This window comes from Motacilla alba, chromosome 4 (genome assembly GCF_015832195.1).
Source record: "Motacilla alba alba isolate MOTALB_02 chromosome 4, Motacilla_alba_V1.0_pri, whole genome shotgun sequence".
Lineage (NCBI taxonomy): Eukaryota > Metazoa > Chordata > Aves > Passeriformes > Motacillidae > Motacilla > Motacilla alba.
The window spans coordinates 50,363,995-50,388,766 of record NC_052019.1 but is presented as its reverse complement, the minus strand read 5'-3'; the positions used below and the strand labels follow the sequence as shown (position 1 = coordinate 50,388,766).

General features: G+C 43.5%; 1 protein-coding gene across 2 annotated transcripts in view; it reads right to left on the bottom strand.

Moving 5' to 3' along the window:
- Nucleotides 1-21,681, bottom strand: part of UNC5C (unc-5 netrin receptor C) — a 245,554-nt gene extending 223,873 nt beyond the window's left edge. For both annotated transcript variants that reach the window (XM_038136418.1, XM_038136419.1), the window contains exon 1: nt 21,270-21,681. In XM_038136418.1, coding sequence (XP_037992346.1) covers nt 21,270-21,393 — 124 coding nt within the window. In that variant the 5' untranslated portion in view covers nt 21,394-21,681. The remainder of the gene's footprint in view (nt 1-21,269) is intronic.
- Between the last annotated feature and the right edge of the window lie 3,091 nt (nt 21,682-24,772).

Here is a 24,772-nt window from a genome sequence, read left to right as displayed (position 1 = left end):
ATAGCAGGCAGAAATCTCCCTTAGCCTGGAGAAGTCACTGGTTCTACCCTGGGGTCCAGAGAAGCCCTCAGCATCAAAGGAATGATAAAAACAGCCAGGCTTGTAACAAAGGTCATCCCTTCTTAACTTCCATAAAGCAATAATTGCCAAACTGCAGGTAAGAGGTGATGAATGTTAATGGAGTTACAGACTGAAGGGAAGTGCTGAGTGGCAGGAGTCAGTGGAGTCAGGGGGGAGGTGCAACCCATCCAGAGAGCAGGGCCAAGGCTTTCAGAAACAGTTCATAGTTTTGCCCAACTCTACCATGGGATCAAAGCACAATATATGTTAGAGAAACCACACAAACTTCTTTAAGAAGAGCACCCTCGGGTCAGTAGTTATTTTTCCCCTTTGACAGAGGTTATCCTTTTTCCACATCATAAATCACTCTGCTGGGCAAACCACAGAAGCCAGACAGAGGGGCTAGGCAGCAAAGGCCCCATGACAGCTCTTTTTTCCCTGACAGACACATCAGCAGCACCTGGCACAGATGTCTGGCACGGGTGTGCTCACCTGCAGGCACACAAAGCTTGGTGTGTGCAGCTCAGGGACAAAGGGAAGCTGAGTCACCAGGACAGCAATCCTGGCTGTGCCCAGGGAGCCAAATGACTCCTCATCAGACTGCTCCATGTTCCTACCTTTGAGTGGTGCTCTGAGGCACAAACAGCTTTGTTTGCACTCACTCCTTTTGTCAGCTGGATTGTGTGTTTATAGTCACCTCAGGATTGCCTCTCCTACTGCCTGGTCACCAAAGCCATTGCACACCACCAGGAAGAAAAAGTAGGAACCCATATTATGTTTGCAAAGGATTGCTTAATCCTAACTTTCCTCATGTTTGTATCCATCCTTTCCTCTTTTTTTCTCTTTTTTTCAATGTTTTCTTTTACAAAAGAGGGAGAGTCTGTTTTCCTGATTATGTACTGTCTGGAAATGCAGTTGAAGGTACTGCATACAACTGCGCTTCCTCCTTATATTATTGCTGGATGGCTAGGATCCAAGCACTTCTTGGCATCCCTTATCCCTTAATCTTCTTTTGATCAATAAAAAAAGAATTCTGCAGCTTATATGAAGTGGATAGAAACTAAATATTAGCAGTCATCAAAATGTTTTTAACTTTCAAAGATATAAATCTATTTACGTATTGATGCATGCAAATGCAAAGAAGTTTAACCAAAATGTTCCATTAAAAAGAAAATAAACAAACCCCTATTCTTTGTGTTATTTACACATGAAAACAAAAGGTAATGTTTGCCTGTCCCTCTTGGATTCACTTACATCCTGCATGAATTTTAGACATTTCAGATAACCCTGCAGTTTTTGTGCAATGTCTCAGAAGGTTTCTCCAGCTCTTTTCTGGGGGTGCTCCCACATAGGAAGACTTAATTAATGGATTTTCTAGGTACATCTTCCAAAGGGGGAAATAAAGAGACTCTAATGTACTGCGGGTCTCCACTGTCCTCCAGTGCAGACACAATTTCATAACCACCAGAGCCTGAATGGTCACTACTCAAAACATAAACCAGAAAATAGAACGCATTCTGTGACTTAAAAAAATACATAAAGGAGAACTGCCTTGTACCTGTTTCCTGGACTGAGAAAGGCAGCAACATCCAGCCCTCAATTTCATGGCACCTAATAAAAGTGCAAGAGCTGAGCCAAAGACCAGTTCTGTATTTTGGGATGTGTCTCTTTACAGACTGATTTTGTAGTGCTCTGAAGCAGACAAGAGCTCCAAACTGGGAAGGAAAGCCATTCATGCTCTGGGCACAAGCAAAGTCTTGGTGTGCTATCTAATGTCTCTCCAGCAACTCCAGAGCACCCAGCACCTCCAGCCAATTCTATCCTCTTCAAACACAACTGGTGCTTGCCACAGGGGTGAAGACAGGACACTTTTCTTGAGTGCACCAAGACCATGAGGGACCTCCAGCTGTGCAGATTTGAACGATGCAGTATTGCAGCACGGCTCCTTCATATGAAACCCAGCACAGCTTTGCCCTGAGGGCAGCCCCCATGGGGCACAGGCACAGTGGCACAAATGAATCCCCACACCTTCACAGCTAAAACAGTGTTGGAAATGCTCTGGGGAAGACTTGTCCATCTGGTGAGGAGAAAAGGAGGCTTTTATAAAGGGAGTGAGAAACAGAAAAGCTGTGTAGGGGCCCCATTAGAGTCACTGAACTGCACACATGTGGGCAGGCAGGCTGGAGCTAACCACATGACATGGAGCAAATTGGGCAGGACTGGTCCTCAGAGGCACTGGCAGAGCTGGACCAATGGCTCAGCACAACAGGGCTTCTCCAATTGGGCATTAGGAGCCCCACTCCTAATTTGGTCTGTACCTTGCTGACTGCCAGTGAGGATGAGTGGCAAAGCTGAGCTGGGCCAGCAGCACTTAAGCTGGACACAAATCAGACTCTAGTGCAAAAATCCAGCACCCAGTTCCTACATTCTCCACTGCCTTTCCATGGAAACAAACATCACCATCAGCCTTTTTCATACCACAAATTACTTCCATGTTTTCTGTGAGCCCACCAGAGGGGAATTCCTGTGTCTGCTCACTCCCCAGTCCTGCCTCCAGCTCCTCTGGTTTCCATCTAAAATGGATATAATTATACTTGCCTCTCTCCAGTATGTTTTTCCTACTGCAAATAAAAATGCACGACATTCACTCAAAGGCTTCTGAGCTTTCACTGTGCAAAGGCACCTTTTCTCAGGGGGTATGAACTTTATATTTCATAGCCAAGATGGCCCTCATTAATTTAGGTGGCATAAAAAGAAAATATGTTTAAGAAAGTAGTGGAACAATGCACTGAAAAGGCATTCCAAATTTTATTATGCATACTTTTTAGGTTAGTAGATAACTTTTTAATCCAGTATGTCATATTTAATGTTCTACCAAGCCAAATCCATAGATATCCCCAATTTCTTATATTTCTTCTTCTGCTAGCTTAATACACTGGGTCAAGTGTGACTAGTGTTTATTTTAACTTTGCAAAATTGATCCCAGCTTCATATTTTTGAGACAGATTGGTCCGTTTTGGTAGGTTTCCAGAATAAATCCCGCCTGTTCTTTTAAAGTGAGACAGACTTTTGACATAACATCGTTGTGACTGTGGAAGGCATTTCTGGCACACATAGTGAGTGATTGACTTCTCTGCATGTTTTCATAGTGATAAATATGTGGTACCATTGGGCAGGAAAACAAAGTGTTCCCCCCAAAAAATCTCTGCTAAGCATATTTCAGAGAGAATGGGTTAGTATAGATATATCATGCTCTCTTTTCTGTGCTTAGAGGTATTTAATTCCACAAAATCCACTCACTCCCACATAATTTAAACCTCCAAAGTGGAACGTTCTACTTTTCCTTTTCTGCACATGTAAAAAGAACAGGCAATCTTGCCAAGGTTAACTATACAATCTTGTTAGGCTTCCATAGATTCATTAATGCCTCATAATAGAGAATCAATAAAACTCCTTGCACATCAATATAAAAAATGACCTTTCGATTTACTCTCTAAGATACAACGAAAGAGAATCTTAATCAATAGACACTGTCAAAACTTCTCTGATAAGAGCTCCTGCAATAGGGAGTTTAGATTAAAAGTTCTTCAGAGAAGTTATGTTTCTGGTCTGAACTCCTTCCTAAGGATCTGGTTTTGATCCTATTGGGAAACGTTGTTGGGACTATTCATTTTAGGCTACACATAACCTTGCTAGGCTGCATATTAGGAGTATGGGATTACTGACACACTGAAGCACAGATCCTTGTACAAGTGTCATCACAATTCAAAGGTTAATAGGACTGCTCACAAGGGAAAGGATTTATCCAGAACTGTGCCTTTAATCCCATTCTAGCTGCAAATTTTCCTTTGACATGTTTCCTTGTGCATGAAAGTCCACAATGCTTAAACTGACTTTTTCAGCTCCTTTTATGTAATTTACAGCTTAGCATACCCAGCAACCACACCAAAATGACATTTTCCTAAAGCATCCCAGCAGGAGAGTTGGTAGCAAATAACTATGTCCTGGCACCAGCGTGGGGACCCAAAACAAGGGCCTGATCCATTGTCTTTTCACTGATACTTTCCATCTATTTTGCTCCAAATTCCTCACTTAGACAGCTTGTGGGATCCCACTTTAAATTGCCTCTGCATTTTACAGTGTCCTTTCAGATTTAAATATAATAATGGTCCACTGATATATTTTTAATGGCTAGATGGATAAATTCATAAAATTGTTCTAAGTTCCCCCTCCCACTTCTGCAAGTTTTATCAGGTGGCCAAGGAACATTCTCACATTAATAACAAACAAACAAGCAATCCAAACCAAACAACAACATCAAGAGATAACCTGGTGGCAATAGTAAATATTTTTCTTCTTGTAATGTACCTCTGTTGCTTAATGCACCTCCTAGCCACAATATAATAGATATTTTATATAAATGATGACACATTAATTAAAAACACTACCAAATCTTAAGTTCATGTGACTTTCCTTTTGGTTTTCAAGAAGTTTTTCCTCCCTGCCTGCCTTAGCTCATCCTAAATAGTCTTCCAGACTGAACTGAGGATCCTGGGGTCATTCCTGAAGCAGGGAAGCCCAAAGCCTCTTATGTCAGGGCCACATTCAGACCACTCTATTGTGATCAACTAATGGTGTGGGATGATTGTGGGGCCACTCGCAGTCATTAGGCCAGACCAGTCCTCTTTGTGTGTGCTGGTGTCCTAAGGAAATGGAGCAGCAGCTCCTTTATCACTGCCTTCTCCTCCTTGACTCAAGTATCCATGCACAACATACCTGACCTTTAAACAGGCTGCCTGCATGTGTTGTGTCTGTCTCGTGGTTTTGAAGTGGCTGGTAAATACATACTCCTCTGCTTTCACCTCAAATCCCCCAGGTTTGTTCCTATCCCAAGTTTTCATGCAAGAGAAGAATGTTCAGTGTATTGTATTTTGGGGGGAAGAGGATGCTTGAACTTCTTCATACAGTGCAGTATTTGTCTTGCCACCCAGGAAAGTGACAAAGCCTGCAGTGAATTCAAAACTCTTAACTCTACAAAGAAATGTATGTTTTCCACTGTTACTAATATTTGAAATCATTAATCCTAGCAGTTTCATTTACTTGTGTTTTAGTTTTCCAATGCCTACTTTGATAGAAGACAATGAGGACAATCAAGTCTTGTTTCTGTAAATACACTCTAAGATGATCAAAAGTGACCAGCCATTGCCACGGCAAGGAAGATGGTCTTGATAGTACACAGAAAAATTAACCTCAGGTTTTGTTCAGAAGTAGGGCGATGTTCTGAGGAAGAAAAACTGCAGAGAGTTGGGAAAATGTGAACATACAGCCTCTTCATTTTAATTACTAAGTCTTTGAAGAGCCTTTGCATCAGTGGGATAATGGGCAATTGCAAAAACTTCCAAAGAAGATTTTTTTTTTAAATGAAGAGTTTCAAACAATTTGTAGTCATAAACCAGCATTTTAACCAATAATTGCCTTTCTAGATGCCTATCTTTTCTTTAGGCTCTCATAAGTGGGACAAGATCTTGTAAAGATACAAACATTTTCCTCCTTATTTTAGTGGTAAATAATCTCTTTGTTAACATTGTGTCCGCTCTCTGATATACTTTGCAGCATCTGCTCCCTTTTCTCCCCAGTTCTTTTAAAAGCATTCTTAGAGTCATGGAAATTTTTTCTGTCCAAACAGACCAGATAGAAATCTCTCCTCCAGGAAAGAGTCTTACAGAAATCCTGACTGTTAACAGCCCTCAGCTGGAGCAGAACCGAGGCCCTGAACTCAGGACGTTGTGCTGGTTTACACAAAATGAGAGGTTCAGCTGCAAGCATATTTTGTGAAGGCCAGCTCTTCTACTTAGTTCACCATTCTGGGCATAATCAAAAGTTTCAAGACCTAGAGCCTGCAGGCTGAAATTTATTGGGAACAGATGGGGCTAAGCGGCACACACAATTTACCTGTGTACCTAAATAACAATATATTTATAAGCATAAATAAAGCAGCTGGTCTCCATTTCCTCACTAATGAAAACACCCTTGGCCTTCCTGAACTCCAGACCTACACTGCCACACCTACTTGGTCTTCACACACTCAAGTAATATCTGTTGGCCTGAGTCATGAAAACCTGGTGTTGCACAAATTTTCATTAATAATTTTGGCTCTGTCCTGGTTTCGGGTGGGATAGAAATAGTTTTCTTCCTAGTAGCAGGTATGGCACTTCATTTTGGATTTAGGATGAGGCTAATGGTGGCTACACACTGATGTTTCAGGTGTTGCTCAGCAGTGTTTATGCTGAGACTTTTCAGCTTCTCACCCCACCCTGCCAGCAAGGAGGCTGGGGGTGCATAAGAAGTCATGAGTGGACACAGCCAGGCTAGCTGACCCCAAAAGGTTTATTCCATCGCATATCCTGTTATGATCAGTATACAAGTGAGGGGGAAACCAGACAGGGGCTGCTGCACAGGAACTGGCTGGACATCATTTAGCAGGTGAACAATTGCACTGTGCATCACTTGTTTTGCATATTCCAATTATTTTATGGCTGTTAGTAATATTACTGTTATCATCTTTTCCTTTTCTGTCCTATTAAGCCATCTTTATCTCGATCCATGAATTTTACTTCCTCCCCCAATTCTCTTCCTCCATCCCATGGTGCAGGGAGCAGGGATGGAGTGAGCCAGTGGCTGCACGGTGTTTGCTACCTGCTGGGTTAAACCACAACAGTCTCCAACAGGAAGGCTCATGCTGTCAATTAAATTATGGCAGCAGCTGAAATCTAAAGGTCACATCATCTAATATGAAACAACACAGCATTTGATAAACAGCACCAGTCAGAAGAACTAACTTTTGAAGGTCGGACTATTGCAAGGTAAAGCGCTGTACTCTGGCAGGTGAGCGCATCTCTCCAAATGATATTTCATGGGCAGAAAGACACTTTCTTAGCAAGATACTTGCATGAAGCTTTAAGCTGGGCTTGTGGGAAGGAAACACGTAGGCTTACATAAGCTATTTCAGTCCAGAAATTCCTTGTGGCTAGTTAATTATATATAATAATAACTTCCCAATGACAGCATCTGGATGCAGCCTGCACATACACACAACAAAGCAATTTAATACTGTTCACACACTACAGTCTTCTCAAGCAAAGACTCAGACTTCAGTGCAAGTTCTCACACTACAGAAAGTTAAGAATTGGGACTTCAGCTTTCTAAAATTAAAGTATTGCATTCAGAAACCCCTGTGATCTCTCTACAGAGAGTGACTTGTATAATACTTTGCAGCAATACCTTTACATCCCTAGGTGCATGTAGGATGAGGATAGGGACACCTAATGCTGATCACAAGTATCATCAAGTAGTTTTACACAGATCAAAATATGTTGATGTATCTTAAAATATTGACCAACTAAAAGCAAGGCCAAGAAGCTCCCTTTACACAAACAGGTTTTGTGTATTCCCTCAAGGAATGCAGGGAAAAAAATAAGAACTGTTGTGATATATCCCAGTGCCATTTCCTACCTCATAACAATTGTTAGTTGTGGTTTTATTTTGGGGGGGTGGGATCCTAAGCTTGAGAGTTTCATGGAGGGAGCAGTATTCCTGAGGAGCCTGGCACAGTTTTGGACACTAATGATTTTTTCAGAGAGTGCCACAGCCAAAACATTTGAAAATTTATGTCAACTTTAGCAGGGGAATCCAACTGCAGAACAAGGGTAAAATAATTCCCAAAGTGGATATTTTTCAAATCTGTGTCTCTAAATAGTACTCTAGTTACTTGATTTCTTATTTTATTTTAGAGGTTAAAGAACATTTCCAAGTAAACAAAAAATGCAAGATGTTGTCTTTTGCACAGCTACTTTTTAAGTTCTTCTCTTGTTGCAGGGTAAAATGACTTGAGGGATAATTATAAGCCTTTTCCTGAACCTTTGAGGTACTTTTCTGAACTGGACAAACCACATACACAGTTTGAGCTCTCAAAGATGATTTAGTAGCCTCATGCAAGCCCAAATATTCTGCGGTAGCCAGATAATCAGTCACATCTTCTTCCTTCTATTTAAATACCAGTTCAAAGCCTTCCCAGAAAGAGGGGGCTCAGTATATAACACAGTGTCATAGGTCCCCCAGCAGTCCACTACAAACCTGGCTCCTGGTCACCTTTGGTTTCCCAGCCCTTCAGCTACCTGAATTTACAGCATAACCAGCTGCCTTTTAGTGTCTTTCAGGCTTAGTGTATAACACACAGACATCCAGACAGATAAAAATAGTAAAACTTTGAGAAAGACAAAGAGTATTGGCACTGCAGTGCCTTTTCCAATGAAAAATATTTATGGTTGTATTGAAGCAATTGTCCTGTGCCAATGTGAATGGCGTCATTTTGTTAGCTCCAGTATAATTTAATTACATAATTTTCCCAGCTCATAAATGTGCATATATTTACTTTTTTTTTATAATAAAATACAATAATGATTTTTAAAAGTGATTTTCAGGCAAAGTAGTACATGAGATTAGGAAGGAACATATGGTAAAAGTAATTTTTGACCTATGTTTTATCCTTAAAACCCAAAAGTGGATTCCGTATTAAAATCAAAGCACTCTAAGTATATTATGAAATATTTACAGCTGTTATTACTGCCTGATTTATGTGTGCCAGAGACCAGATTATTCAGGCTGGTTTCACAAGCAATATGTCAGTAAACAGGATTTTGTTTGGTAATTATATTAAACATGTCCATATAAGCTTTGAATTAATTATAAACTGTATTTTACTGTACTTGATAAAAGCACTAAGCAGCAAGAACTAACGATGGCAAAAAGGTCTCCTCTCATTTTCAATAAAGCTTTCCATGTAAAAATCTGTCAACATGAAAAAGTTGCTGCTTGTAATTAAAACCAGGCTTTAGTTCAGTAATATGTTTACATGTTATGTTCCAGAAGGGGGAAAAATGCAATTGAATTACTCTCCTTAAACCCTGTGGTTCGCAAACACACAATCTGCTCTGGGCACGCTACTGATGTCAGCTTCTCCAGCAAGGAAGACACAAACAGGCTTGGCCCCATGACACGTGTGAGAGTTTTGCACTACTAGCACAGTGTGGTGAGCATGCAAGGGAGCCCTCGAGATACATCCACAGGATATTTGCAGTGGGCTGGTCTGCCCACATCAGGCATTTTAGCTGTGCTCCTGTCACTGCTCACACAAGGCCTCGCTAATGGACAGCTAATGACACAGCAGAGGCAGAGGAGGTTACAGCAGTCCTTCATCAGGCTTGGGAGCATGTCAGTGAGCAACTAATTACCTCCTGCTCCAGCTCTCACATTAACTAGCTAAGCCACCCTTTGCCTGTCTCCACAGCGGCTTTACAGCACAAGGTCTATTTCCAATGCAGACTTCAAAACGACTTCTCTGAATTCGACCCACTGCCAAACCAGGTGTTAACTGTGCTTCTGTGAGTGCCAAGACCACAGTACTGGGACCTCAGCCTGCTGGTTGCTTCTGAAGATGAACAGTGAGTTCCTCACCTGTAACACTTCTCAATACCAAGCACACACACTGTTTTTTCACCACAATTTTCAACCCTTTTTTTGATACATAGAGACAGGTGAATGCTATTTGCTATGCCACTGGTTAACTAGAATTTCAGACCATAGGATACAAACACTATCTTGACACATTTAAAGGTTTTCACACTGTTGTAATGAGATATTTCCTTAATAGCCGGGAAACAACCTCCTTCCATGGCAACCCAGTTCTCCACATGAGAAGGCATCTTACAGACTTCAGTATAAACTTCTCAAACAAGGTCATATTATATTTAATGGTAAAAAACCAAGCAGATAAGCAGCTCTGTGCTTATCCTGTATTACAGAAGCCTGTACGCTACATTTGTTAATCTAGCTTTAATTCAGAAACCTGACACTCCCTGCTTTTCTTGTATCCATTTTTGTTTCTCATTAATGCAGCCAGATGGTGACTGCAGTTTGATTACAATTCTGCCTACTTTAATGTGAACTCTTCATCTTACTACTATCAGATGACATTTGCTTTTCTTAATGTACATAGTTTTAGGAAAAGTACAGAAGTGCTATTGCTGTGTTACATGAAAAATTCCAATATACATTTAGCTGACATAGCATCAGCTGGTGTTTAAACTTGGCTTAGCTAATGGACTTTTAATGTCAGTGGGGTTGTGTGCAGTTACTGGCTATTAGCAAGAATGGGCCCTTTCTATAAAAATCACTTTTCCTCAAGTGTGTTGTTTGAACATTCCTTCCCTTGATTTAGTGACTGTCACCAAATACAAAACAAATGCAAGGACGCAAGAATCTACTGTTATCTTTAAAACCAACTTAACCTCAGCCTGGCCTCCACAAATGAAATATGTTCTGCATTGGTACCAGTGAATACAAAACTTCAAAGACAAAAGACCAGATTTTCCTTGCCTTGCTGCAGTGAGCAAATCCCAAGCAACCCAGTAAAAATAATCAGACAGAAAGTAAATTTGATCACAATACTGTTATCTATTGATTTCCCTAAACAAAAAAGGGCAATGAAACCAAGTACTGGTAAAATAAGCTGATCAGTAAAACAAAGCAGATTAATAGGCCACACAAAGTTGCTTTGCCACTTAAATTAATTTTCTTTGCAAATGTTTCTCATAAATGCAAATCTAAAACTTTATTCTTGAGACCACAAAATAATAGAAATGTGTATAAAGCAAGTAATTAAATTAGGCATTTAAATTTTTTTTATAGATTTGGAAGGTTTTATCTAATAGCCATGTTTACTACAAGGAATTAATATATAACTTTGGGGAAGTGGAGGGAAGAAAAGGATTCATACAGAAATATTTTAGGACAAGCAAAGAACAAAAGTCAGCAGCTGACTTTTTCAGGAAGGAGTTTTGCCTTCTCCAGTGCTCATGAAAGGCATATGGCACTTCTCATTCTACTGCCTGCACCAGGATAACAACTGCTTTTGTAACCAGCGACCAGGCTGCACTTCTAACCTAAAACTTCGAAGCCCATGCTTTTAGTGGCAGGGGTCTTTAGTTCAAAAATGATTGCTAAAGCAGGAAATTGCTACCCATTTGTGTGTAATAGATATTTACATGGATATCTGCCTACAGTTGGGGACATTTGGCTGTCAGTTTTTTTATCTAAAATATTGTAACAAAAAGCCAAGCAAAAAAAAAAAGTCTACCTGAAAGAATCTTGCAAACTTTTTTTCAAGTGAGGCACCATGTTAATCTTTCTACAGGAAAGACTCACATGGCTACATAGAAAGAAAATGAAAAGCCTCAAAGTTATTCAAATTACTTAGCTTCAAAATAAACCAAAGCAAAAAAGAAGCAACCTCAGGAAAAAACTGGCCACCAAGTATGATGAGATCAAGGTCTGTTTATCCTAGAGTCTCACTCTACTGTGTCAACATATTTTTAACAGAGAAGCAGATCAGCTTCTGGCATGTGCTGGCTCTGAAATTAATGGAGCTACATTTGGTGGTGGTCATAACCTGGCCTTGTACCACATAAGTCTATCCTTGGTATAAACATTAGGTGTTTAAAAAGAAAACAAAACAAAAGGAAACTGATGGTGAAACTGACAGGTCCCAGTACTGAACTTTCTAGCTACAAACTTTCTCGTTACTTAGGAAGTAAGAAATTAGGAACTTCCTATTTGCTACAATACAGCTATTTTGCATGATGAAGAGAAGGAAAACCTGCACTCCTATTCTTGCCAGCAGAGAGCTGCTGCATAAAGAGATTGCTGCGTTTTGTTTGAGCAAGAGACCAAAAAAGTTACCCTCACCTTCAAAAACTGGTGAGGAAGCAGAAAGGAAACCCTCAAGCTAGGTTTGGAATGTCTACATGAAAAGAATTTGTAATGGGGATGATGATTTGACAAAAAATAGTGCAGCTTTGGGGCCAAAAAAGTTGAGCAAAGAATATAATACTACATGAGACAATTCAGCAAGATTTTCTGTGAACAGCACTTGTAGAAGGGCAGAGTCCTCCCCATGTAATTACAGATTCCTTGCTTAAGCAGACAGAGTTCTAGTTTCCACAATGAACTCTGATTTTCCAATTAAGTGGCCAAGCTTAACAGAGGAAACTTTATCTCTTTCTAGTTGAAAGCACCAGAGAGTTTTATCCTATTAATAGAGGTTCATGCAGCAGAGATTTCTCTATAGTCTCTTCTGAGTGTAGACATGAAATTTCAGTCTGGACACCTCACTGTTTGCCTGTTAGCCCCAGCTATTCACTGTTTGTCACAGCCACTCATCTTTTGTATGTGTAGAGCTGCAGAGCAACCCAACAGACACACAAAATTGTGGGAAAAGGGAAAGGTGAGAGGGATACATCTGGGCTGACTCCATGAGCAACTGGCAAAACTTAGAGATATACTAATGGAAAAGTCATTCAGACTAAGACAGTGTGCACATCTGTACCTGGAATTACTCCTGGTAAGTGCCTGCACTTCAGTCAGTGGAGGTAAATCCAGTGCCCATGAGAACAGAATTAGTCTCGCTTGCTATTCTGTCCCACTTCTTACTCCTTGATTTCAGTATGGCTGAACTGCAATTAACCTCATTCAGTGAGACTGTATTATTATTTTCACTCACAATGTAAACTTTCCAGTATAAACATATATGCTGGGAGTGGATAAGACAAGGGAAGTATTTAAACAATAGATGCACCATATCATAAAAGTGCAGCAATTCATATTCCAGCCATTATTTCAGCAAATTGATGGGATATAGCTCTCCAAGAAGCTCTGAATTACTAATAATCCTGTGTTGATCCCTTTTCACTGTCTCATGTGAAATGCACTAAAATCAAGCAAAGAAACACCTGGGGAACAACTATCAGTTCAAGCAAGTTTCCAAAACGGCTGCAATAAAGTCAACCTCTTCTGACAGATCATTCAAGGCTTACTTGCACATTTCCTTGTATCTAGCTGATGAAATTCAAGATTTCTCAAACAATTACATCCAGTACTCAGGGGACCAAGAAAAACGCAAGCTTTCCTTTTTCTCAAAGGATACACTGCTAATCCACTGAGATTAACATTTCAACCTCTCACTCAATATAAGACTAAGAAATAAAGCTACTTTGCTTCTTGAAAATAACTAAAAAGGGATTGGCAAAAGCTACCTAACAAGAAAATGCTCAGCTGTTGCCAGGCCAGTGAAATCTATCTGAGCTCCTTAGCATTGTTGTTAAAAATGTTCCTGCAACAACAGAAAAAAGATACTGATTTAATTGCCTAGGCAACCTCACAGCTTTTATAACTCATACAGCAACAGGGTCCTCTGGAGCATAAGTCATTCATTCAGATGAATGAAATACAGTTGAATAACATAGTCCTGAATTGCAGATTAAACCCAAACGAAACAAAACAGCCCAGGACAGTGATCCTTATTCCATTTACAACAGAGCTGCAGCCATGCCCTAGATCTGCTCTTCTTCCTTCCAAATTTGAGATAACACTGTGGATTGCATTGGGCAAAGCAAATCCTTCCAAACTGCCTGCCACCAGAAAGTCAGAGTTTTTAGGAAGCATCTCTGTTCCTGGGCAACAGCATATAATTTTGCCTGTTCCTTTGTTCTGGTTCTGGCCAGCACATGGTTAATTTTTGCAGTAGCCAGGAGGGGTCATGTCTAGGACCTGGAGATTATACTGAACCAACTCACTTCATTTTCCAGGGATGAGGTGAAGGGCTCTCTTCCAAGTCTGGGTGGTGTGGCAGAGGGAGTGGTGAGGCATTGCTGTGGTCAGGGAGTTTCCATGTGAATCATTCCCCTCTTTCTCGCACCTTCTGTTGTCAGTATTGTTGCTGTACATTTTCTTATCTAACTGCTGTTCCCAGCAAATGGTTCTTAGCTCAACCCATGATCTTTACATTTTGTGCCTCCAATTCACCATCCCGCCTCAGGGGAGGGGAGAAGGGAGGAGGGAGAGAGTGAGGATCACTTGGTTTCGAGGGTCCCAGTGGGACATACTAAACTGAGGAGTACCATTCCTAACCCACACCATCCTTTTATACATATTTCTAGATTACAGCAGATATAAAGACACCATCAGTGAGACTCGAGAAATTCAATATTGAGTAGGTACCTGAAAGCCTTCTCAATATAGCATTCCCTCTGTAGCATCCCCTCTTTCTTCAACTGCAGCAGCAGAGTCTTGGCTACTCAGAAAACTTGAGCTCATATTTTGGTTTCCCTAACACATTTGCTCTGTACGCTTACGCAATTCCCCCTAGACCTCTCCACCAAACAGTGATAAATACAGCAACCTTCCAAATCCAGCAAAACAGAGACTGAATAACTAAGGCGATCTTACAAATAAGAACTTCCCATTATGCCCAGCAACACAAGCACATAACTTTGCTAAAGACACAACTGCAGATATTCCCCACAGGAGGTACCACCAACTGAGACAAGCATGCACAGCTTTTTGGGTGCCTCTCCTGTCCTGCCTGTGTAGGACTCATAACAAAGGAAAGTGAGAATTTGAGGAGGAACTGAGCCACTGCAGCATCACATGCTGACAGGGGAGGTGTCCCTGCCTTGACAGGACTGCTGGGCTGCCGTGCAAGCTAGAGCAGCACTGCTTGTATTCAGGGAGCAGCAAAGGTAATCACCTAAATTCAGCCTTGCCTGACACTCCTTGGTGGAAATAGGAGCATGTCTAGCACCACTGAGAATCTGGGTCTCCATCTCAATCTGCATCACAGTAAAATCAATGTGATTTACCAAAAAAAACCCAAAAAACCCCAGTAAGATCTAGAGAGCAGTGTAATATATGTCTTAACCAGTCCTAACCAGGACTGTAAATGAAGTCTAACAGTGAGATTTTTCACTAGGCTGGAAATATGTGGAAAAATGCAAATGGAAATAAAAAACTGTTGCTGTCAGAAGACTTCACAACTTTTGGACTTAGTTTTCACTGAACGCCTAACACATTTTTAGAGAGCATAAATACAAATAGTTTGGACAGTAGGGTAAATATTCAGGGCTTTATTGACCTTTTCTCTAAAATAACTGAGTCTTTTCTGGTTTTGATTAAGATTTCTTCCTTTTGTTCCAACCTCCCCTGAGCAAATAAGCAAAAAAAAAAAGGAATCTTTTATTCTCCTGTTTCCCCCTAGATTTTCCATGTTGATAAAAATGGTATTTCTAAGTGAGATTGTTTTTGCATGAAGCTCTTTCTCCCCAGCCCAAACTTTTAGATAATGTGCCAGGCTATAAAGGGACTCCCCAAATCCTGGCATTTGATGACTTGGGAGGAAATCCCATATTTCCTGCTTAACGTCCATGTGATTTGGGATGGAGTCATAAAAGCAAACAGGAAGTTGTTCTAGTGATGACTACCTAGGGAGAAAACTATATACAAGCATCTCTGAGGTTACTGAGAGCTGGGAAAATCTCTGGCAGCTCCTGCCCACTGCTCCCACTCACTGCACCCCACTTGTGCATGTTATTTGTACAAGCAGAGCCAGCCTTGAGGAAAACAACTGGAACACAGCTACAGTTCAGGGCTTTCCTTTAGCTCCTCCAGCTAGTGTGCACACAGTTTTATGCTACATTCTCACACCAGAAAGACAAATCTAAATACAGTAACCACACTGGACTTGCTGCAAAATATTTAACCAAACCTATCATGAACCTAAATAACAGTACTCAATTAATCATCTCTCCACCACAGCAGTGGAGTTGGGGGCTGAAGTACCTACAGATGACCTCATTAATTTAAACACAGGGGAATAAATATGCTCAAAATCAAGGGGAATTTTGTTGTTCCTATTTATTCTATGTAAAGTTCTTTATAACCGTTTCCCTTTTTAGCATAATTTCAAATGCTTGCTTGCAAATGATGCAAATTAAGTGTTTCTTGGAATGCAGCTTGCCTCCTAGAAGACTTAATAACATTTCCTTCAGATTGCCTCTTGGATAATGTTATGATGGAAAAATCCAGGGGTGTCTGCTCCTGAGACTGGACTGACTGAGCACACACAATAAATCACTTAAAACACCACCATTCCTTCAGTCTTTGGAAGTAGCCGGCATTGAACTGTGCCTCTGCACAACGTTATCCTGACGCTGTGCTGATGGAGGTTATGGCCAACTGGAAAACCACAGCTCGTCTCTTACTCCTTTCCTTTGATTCTCGACTTGTACTTGAGAAGCTGTTTTGTACCTCGGAGCCGAACGCGCAGCAGAGCCGGCTAATGCAAATGACAGACGCTGTAATTACTGCTTCAATGGCACCGCTGCCAAGATCGCTGCCTGCTAGACTTGAATACCTCCACTGGGTGGCTAACGAGATGTGCACTTCACAAACCAGCACAGCCCTCTCCCCACCCTAAAGGGAAGAAAGACAATGCCATTTCTTCCTAAAGGGATGTATAGACAGTTATGTGAAATGTGTTGCATAGGCAAAGCATCCATGATTACATATTAGTTTCTAAGATAGCCTCCAGTAACATGTTTTCAATGACAAACCAACAGTCTGAGACTCATATGGAGCCCAATTCTCTTGGACTAAATCACAGCAAATTGTTCACTAGTCCAAGCTGTGTAAATTTACCCAGGAAGTCCCTTCTGCACCAGCAATTCAAAAATATTTTTCTAGCGTGATGCAAAAGTAATTTTCTTGCCTTTTTGTAGAAAAAGTATCCAGAACAGATTCCTCGAATGCCCAGTGACTTAAAATCCAGAAAGAACCAGAAATCAAGAAATACAGCCATACACTATAAAACAGGTATAAAACACTATAAAAAAACACTGTTGTTTTGCTGGTAGCATGACATAAATGTAGCTTTGCTTTTCGAAGTATAACTCTCCTCTGTATTCTACTTATGCACTAAATTCTAGTCATATACTGCACAGAAATAGCCAGTTGTTGTCCTTCTCAGCCTAGCCTTCTCTTACTTTCCATAGGAACTGATTTGCTTTGTATCCTATTCACCTGAACTGGGTAGGGTGTGTCTCATAACACCTCTCTTCTATTTGCATAAAAAACAAGAGATTTACCTGGAAATGTCTAATAAATATAGCCCACATTTTGTCCTTTCCTACTGCACAGACCAGCTATGGAACTGATTTTCCTGGCCTTGGCATAGAGTTGTATTCCTGTTTTCAGATGTACTGTATTTGGAAAATTAAATTAGGAAAATCTTTTTAATTTGGTTAAGGCTGTTTCCTGTTTCTGAATTTGGATGTCATGCACAAAGCTAGTCCCAAAATATAGTGGATAACTGGGGCTTAAGATCATTACCAAAGAAAAATATAGTTGTGTGGTGAATGATCCATGTAAAGTGATTAAGTGCAAACATGCACAACAACTGTGGAAATGTTTAGATGCACTCTGGCATTCTTACTGTACAGAGGAATAAATGACACTGACAGCAATGCTGAAGAGCCATCAGGAGGTGCCTGTACGTGATCTATATATTTTTTCCATAACTCTTGCAACCAGCCGCTAGAGCCTGAAGCCAAAGGAAGAGGAGCTCAGATTCTGACTCCCATGTTCTCAAGGAGGAATCTCTCCTCTATGCACAGATTCGTCCACTTAGTTTTAATCCTGCTCAAACTCCACCTCTGTCAGCAAAGGAAACACAGTGGCTGCCTTGCTTTCAGCAAAGAGTACTGCAGTACTAAAATGCTACTCAGAACAGGTACAGGCTACCACATCCAGCTCAAACTTGTCAGCATCATTGAAAGCTACCACAGTGCATCGCTTTAAAACAGATTAATGTTCCAAAGGGCCTTATCCATTCACAACAAAATACTACTTGGCTCCTGCTTTATTAATACAAATATTACACCTGCTTGATCAAGTACAAGAGGTCCACTGATGCATCAAGATAATTAAGTCCTTTCCCCGCCTTTTTTCAACAAGATGTGTTTAGGTATTTAATTAGGAGATGCATCCCCAAAAGGTTACTACATTCACATGTTATAGTTCACTTTTTCTGCACTAAGCATTTTCAAACTGCTGCTGTTGCTAATACAGACCATGCTGGGGCAAGACAAATATCTGCACATATGGCTCTTTTACAGTTTTCTTTTTAAATTATCACTTTGATTTAATTAGTTTGAGGGGTTAAGCATGAAAAATGCACTCTTTTATTGTAAAGGAACAAATGAAACACAACCTCATTAATACGTAGCCCATTTAGCTTTTCTACCATCTTTTACATCATCGTTATTAACCCCAAAAGCTGTCTGAAGCATGCTTGTCCCTACAAATAGACAGCCTGACCCTCCCTTTCATCCAACCTACACAGCAAAAAGGTGGGAGCCACAGGATAAGTGGATAACAGTTTGGGAGGTGGGAAGTGTGGGAGCTGTAGGGGAGCACAACAAAAGTTGCTCTTATGGAGATGGCACCAAAATGCCCAGCAGGGGCACAGTTTGGGGCATTTAAATTTTCATTCTGATGTAGCTTATCATAGAGGTATAGTAAATGCAGTGAATGCCAAGTCACAGTTGATTCTGGCTTGATAATCATTCTGGCCTCATTCACACCGCTTTGAGAATTAAGGGCTGTCTCTACCATTGCAGCCATTTCCTGTTCTCTCCTGATAACAGCGGGAAAATACGCAGACAGCTTCAGATAAGAAGATAAGAAATACTCATAAAACAAAAAGTGTATTTAGGTCTGCTGAGCAGCTCACGGGAGGACGCCGAGATGCAGTGATAATGAACGTGCCAGGGAGTGAGGGGGGGGTTGGTCCACCAACCCCTCAGTTAATAAATTCATCTTCTATGAGGCAATGGAAAAGGAAGGTATGAAAGCACAAGTCCCAGCAATACTCATGGCTTTTTCAGCCTGCTTCAAAAGCTAAAGATACTTGGGGAATTGAGATGAAAGATGTATGTTTTTAAAATGTATATATAGAATAGAGGGAAAACTTTGCCCGGTGCTATATGATGAGGAAACTTCCTGAAGAGGGCATAGTTAAACTGTTGATTCATTGCCTCACTGAAGCACCGTGTACACATACACACATACACGAAGATCCCCACTGCACACACCAATCAGAAAATCCCTCAGCTCTGGGAGAAATGCCAAAACCAGGTCTGCACCCAAATTCTCTGCCTGCTCCAAGCAATAAAAATAAAAGTATAAATGGAAAAAAAAAAAAGTCTAAGACAAAGAGCTATATCCTAACCAGATTCCCTGGATATTTCACTCTGTTGTGGAAGTTTATCACACATAGGGCAGAGTTGCTGAAGAGCTCTCCATCCCTCTCTGGGTATGTGAGCACACCTGCGCTGTGTGGCATGTCCTACACGTGTGTTCCCCTATGCAGCATTGGAACAGGGTGCCTGGCTCCTGTGCCCTCGTGGCATTTCTGTCACACAGGGTAAGTGTGGAAAGGAGAAACCATCCAGGAGTATGGGGTATGAGCCCTGTGGCACCAAGAGGAGCGCTCTGGAACAGCCAAACGCAGGGGGTCCTCTCTTCCCTGCTCAGGCCATCTGTCATGTGAAACTCCCGTGTCCTGCCAGCAGAGCTGGCAGGCTCCTTTCCACTCCAGGTTCCACTGTCTGAGGGGAGCTTTCTTCTCCAACACCCTCTGACATGATATTTCTCTATCGACACAGACTGATATATACCCCCTGACATGTAGGTCTACACACATATGGCACTACTAAAACCTCTACATACAAAATATCAAACCTGTCTTATCTTGAACATGAAACCAACCAGTGAAAGGAAATTATATGGAAGACACAGATGAAACATGCCACAATGCATAAGGGATTTTTGTACTCTCGTTCTCTGCTACCCCCTCTTCATGGCCAGATTTCTGATCTTCCTGTGAAATAAATGAGCAAGGGAATGTGACTCTGAGGGGATGGAGTAAGTATCAGCAGGAAATGGATTAGCACTGTTACACGTACAGACATGATGTTCAGTTCACCCAGTCCACCAGCAGCAAACCTACAGCTCCGTGCCTGGGAGAATCCACAGAAAGCCTGCCAGGAGCACCAGGAATCAGAACAACCATCACTGTTCTCCTGTCAAAAAGGCCACAGAGGAGTGCACTTTGTAATGGCTGGGTGAGAGGGTCAGATCTGTGCAGCTTTCACAAGTGCCTCTCCACAGACATGATGTGGGGGAAATCAAACATTCTTACCCTTGCATTATGCTAGCAATTTCAAATCAAAAGTCTGGTGCATGTTATTACTTCGTGGCTACATACATGTGGAAAATAAACAAATAAAGAAGCTTCTAAAATTCCTTTTCTCTTGTTAATCATACAACTGAGATTTCCAACTGCTTTAACCAACCCGCACATCTTTGCTATGTGCGGCTCTGCCCACATGCAGCAGCAAGCTCTCTTTCTCTCTCCTGTGTTCCACAAAAGCAGCACATTTCCACATTAGGTCTAACTCCTGGAAAGAAAGAAGAGAAGCACCGAGAAAGTTTGTCCAGCATCAGCTCACAGGAGAAAAAGCCTCCAGCTGTGGCTGTCAGCCTGGCTGGTGCCACACTGAGCCCGGGCTCTTTGTGATGCTCTCAAACACCCCTAAACATGCACTGAGAAGCAATACATGGACACTTAGAAAGGGGTATTTGTACAAGAGCTACCGGGAAGGCAGATCGAGATGTACTCCAGAATTCCCGACACGGGAGAGGAAACAAAATCTCAAAACATAAACACAGAAAGACGGTGACTCCCTTCGGGTGTATCATGTTTTAGGCAGGAAGAAGGAGGGCGTTGGGGGGCCCTGGGGGGTTTAAGACTGACCTGTCGATTGCAGAGCTCCAGGGTACGGCTTTGTCGCTGAGGAAGGACACCCGCCCCGCACCTGCCTTTCCCACACACCTTGCCAGCCCTCCGGGGCGCACCGGCGGGCTCTCCTGCCCCGGAGGCTGCCGGCAGGGCTCCTTCAGCCCGAACTTCCCCTCCGCTCCCCGTGCCTCATTTGAGGACGGAGTGCAGGCAGACGCTTGTCCCAGCCAGGCTGAGCACCTACAGACTCGACCCGGCAGGTACGACCGGACCCTCCAGACCCCGGCGGGGGTCGTGCATGCGGGCGATTGCACTGTTTGCACACACAAACACAGTAAAAAAGATAACCACGGCATAAATTCGCCCGCATTTCCAATCAATTTCCAATTTCCAACCCGCATACGGAGAATGCCCCAACCCCTTTCCATCCATCCATCCATGCATCCATCCAGCGCCTTACCTTGCGCCGCGGAGCCGGGGCGGCTGGCCCCCAGGACGGCCAAAGCGGGGAGCACCACCGTCTGCAGCAGGTATCCCAGTCCCAGCCCGCAGCGGGCCGCTGTCCCATCCAGCCCCTTCCCCATGGCCGGGCAGCGGGGCAGTGTCGCGGAGCTGCGGAGCTTTCCTGTGCCGCCTGTGCCGGCCCCGTCCCAGCTCCGGGCGCGGAGCGGCGCGGAGCCCCCGCCAGGCGCTCAGGCTGCGCGGAGGGCGGCGGGGCGAGGGGTTGCGCTCGGACCGGGCGGGCAGAGGCGCTGCATGGCCCCGCGGAGGGGCGCGGAGCCGGCGGAGCGCTGCTTTCTTCCCGCGGGCGGCTCGGCGCGGCTGCCTCCACCCCGGGGGTGGGCGGGGGCCGGGGCCGGGGCTGGGGAGAGGGGGCTGCGCCGGCCGCCTGCGATAGAATGCGAGCCGGAGCGAGGAGCAGACCCAGAGGGAAGGGGGCGGGGGAGGCTGGGAGCCACCCGCCGCAGAACCGGCCCCCTTTCGCCTCCTCCGCCCGCGCCCCCTGCGCGCAGAGCCGCGGGCACGGGCGCACGCAGATGTTGGTGCGCACACGTGCGCGCCCGCACACGCAGCGGCACACGCCCGCACCCCCGCCCCGGCACACCTGGGCACAGCAGCCGGCAGCAGGCACGGGAGCCACGGCTGCGCTGGCCGGACCCCACGGCACCCGTGGCTCTCGCATCCCCAGAATGTCCCCGTGGGGTTGATACCCACGCACACACCTTCAGGACTCTGGGCCATCAGGACCATCTTTAGGGAGCCAGCCGATGCGGGATCGGGGAGCTCCGTGCCGGACGGGGGTTACTAGTCTGCTCCCACAAGCAGCAGGGCAGGGGGAGACATCGCACCAGGAGAGCTGTTGGAGGACCCACGACCCCTGGGGAGCATCTCCCCTTCTGCCCTCCAGGGCTTCTGTCCTAACACTCCCTTCTAGCCCTTATCCTTCCACCTTTCTTGCAGCCCAAAAAAAGCTGCACCTGGCCTCTGACTTCACCACGTGCCCACCAAATCTCACCGAGAAGTATAGCAGTGCCCACACCTCAGGTTCACTGCTCAACCAGGGCTTGGTCGGGTTTTACTGCTGCTTTCTATGGCTTTTCCGTCTGGTTGGTTGGTTGTTTTTTTCCCTCTGGTTGGTTTGGTTGTCTGGTTTTTGGTTTTGGTAGGTTATATGTTTGGTTTTGGGTTTTCTTTTCTTTTCTAAGTTGTCCTTCACTTTGCAGAGCCAAGGCGGGCTGCCATGAGCAGACCCAGCGCCTCACACACCGCGTGTGCCAATGCCAGGGGCTGTAGCCCCGGAACCCTCCGCACACCACGGTACTCCAGAGAGCGTTGCCTTCTCCAGCCCAGAAGCTCCCGCAAGCCAGGCTGCGTGCGAGGCAAGGAGCCCTCTTCCTGGGAGGCGTGGCTGGGATCTTCCCAGTCATTCTGGCTTTGCCTTCCCCTCCCTATCCCTTCCACACAGGAAAAGAACTACCTGCCTTTCTAATGCTGCAGGAGGGTCTTCAGGAGCCGCTGGAGCTGTCTGCCCCCAGGGAGGCTCTGTCCCATCTGCCCCCGGGTTTAGTGTCCTTCCCAGGGAATTACCCAGACTGTTCCCACCTCAGGATCTGGCGGGGCACCAGTTTTTTCTCCTCGACAACAGCTGACATAAAGCTGCAGTGTGACAGGAAAGCAAAGTCCTAATTTTTTAGGGGTTTGGTTTGGTTTATTTTTTTGTTTTTGGGTTTTTTTGTGGTTCGTTTGGTTGGTTTTGGATTTGGTTTTATGTTGAGGTTTTTTTGGTTTTTGGTTTGGTTTTTTTTTTTTTGGTACAGGCTAAGAGTATGGAAAAGGGGCAGTTTTTGTTCTGGGCATGCCTGGAAGATGCCCCAAAGTAGGCTGTGTTTCAAGCTCAACAGGCTGGTTTTTACCCCATCACTCTCAGTGATTCTCTCCAACTGGAGCACTCCATCTCCTCTCTGTTCTACATCTTTTAAGGGGGCAAGTCCCATCTGCTTCAAACAATACAGCACAGGCTAGGAAATATTAAGGCTCCATCAAAATCTGTGATTTAAGTTTCTGTGTACGTGGTAAAAAGGAAACTCAACTTTTAACCACGTTCAAAGGAGAATATGAGTCCTGTGCAGGAGCTTTTTTGATTGCAGATGTTCCCTCCAGCAATCCCCGACTTCATGCTCCCTAGCTCAGATAGTCAACAGAACAGGTCCCCATGTATGATATTTATTTGCCTGTTTTACCCTAACTCTATGAATTGGGAGCATCTCTCCTTTTTTTGGGTACTTACTGTTTCCCCTGTTCCAGGGAAAACTTTTCGGAGGCAGGAAGAGAGACCCTTGAAGGATGTCACATGTAGAAGAGGCATTTGTGGCAGCACCAGCTGACGAGCACATCTCTTGCCACAAGGGAAAGGAGAGGGAGGGCTTGCTTCTCCATTAATCGGAGTTAATTTATTTTTGATGTTTTGGGGCCTCCCAGGAGTAATACCTATAGTTCCAGGCTTAGTTTCTAGTTAGTAGCTCAGTGACCTCATTAAACAGGTCCATCCCAATTTCAAGATGATGTCCCTGCAGCCCTGCCTGCGGATCCCTGGTGGCTGCCAACCTGTCAGCCTCTGTGCCCTGGAGTAGGTGCAAGGGGGAGCATTGCTGGTTTAGAGCTGTGACAGAAGTGATGGCACAGGGACCAAAAGCCCTCAGGTTGGGAAAAAAGTAAGTCCTTTCCCAGTACCCAAGGTGTGGTGGACAATGGAGGAGCAAAGGTACTACAGCCTGAGGTGTTCAGTAACCACTTTTTACTGGAAGTGGATATACCTTGGCCTGGAGAAGATGGCTCAAGAAACAGCAACCAATAACTGGAATAACTGGATAGGGGTCTTATCTGGAAAACATGCTTTCAAATCTTTCCATGCTCCATTATGTGTAAGCAAGGGAACCTGAGGATGTGTCTGCATCACTGAGCTTTCTCAGAAATCCATTATACTCTGACAAACGACTCTTGTGTCTGGGCCATCCCCAATACCACCACAATGGATTTTCCCTATTCAGGAGCAAGTCTGTCCAAGGGCTCTTTATTTTTCTCCCTCTGAGATAAACAGAATTATTATCCCAGCTTAATAAATTTCAGATTTGACATAGAGATAAAGGATTGAGGTAATTCAGAGTTTTGGGATTAGAAAGTGCAAATTGCCTGGGTTTATTCCAAAAGCAGTTGTTTTGTTTCCCTGACAGAGCCTGGTTGGGAAGGTATTTTCCATCCTGTCTGAAAAGTTTGTGACTTAAAAGTACCTGTAATTTAAGTCTATCACTTTGTCACCTTCAATGTCCTAAAAACCACTCCATACCCTTCATAAACTCATCTGAAGCAATTATCAATCTCCAATTTTCATACTTGGACAGAAATATAAAGTGGCAAAGAGTCTGCATTGGAAAGTGGCTTTAGCAGCCTAACAGATGTCACCTT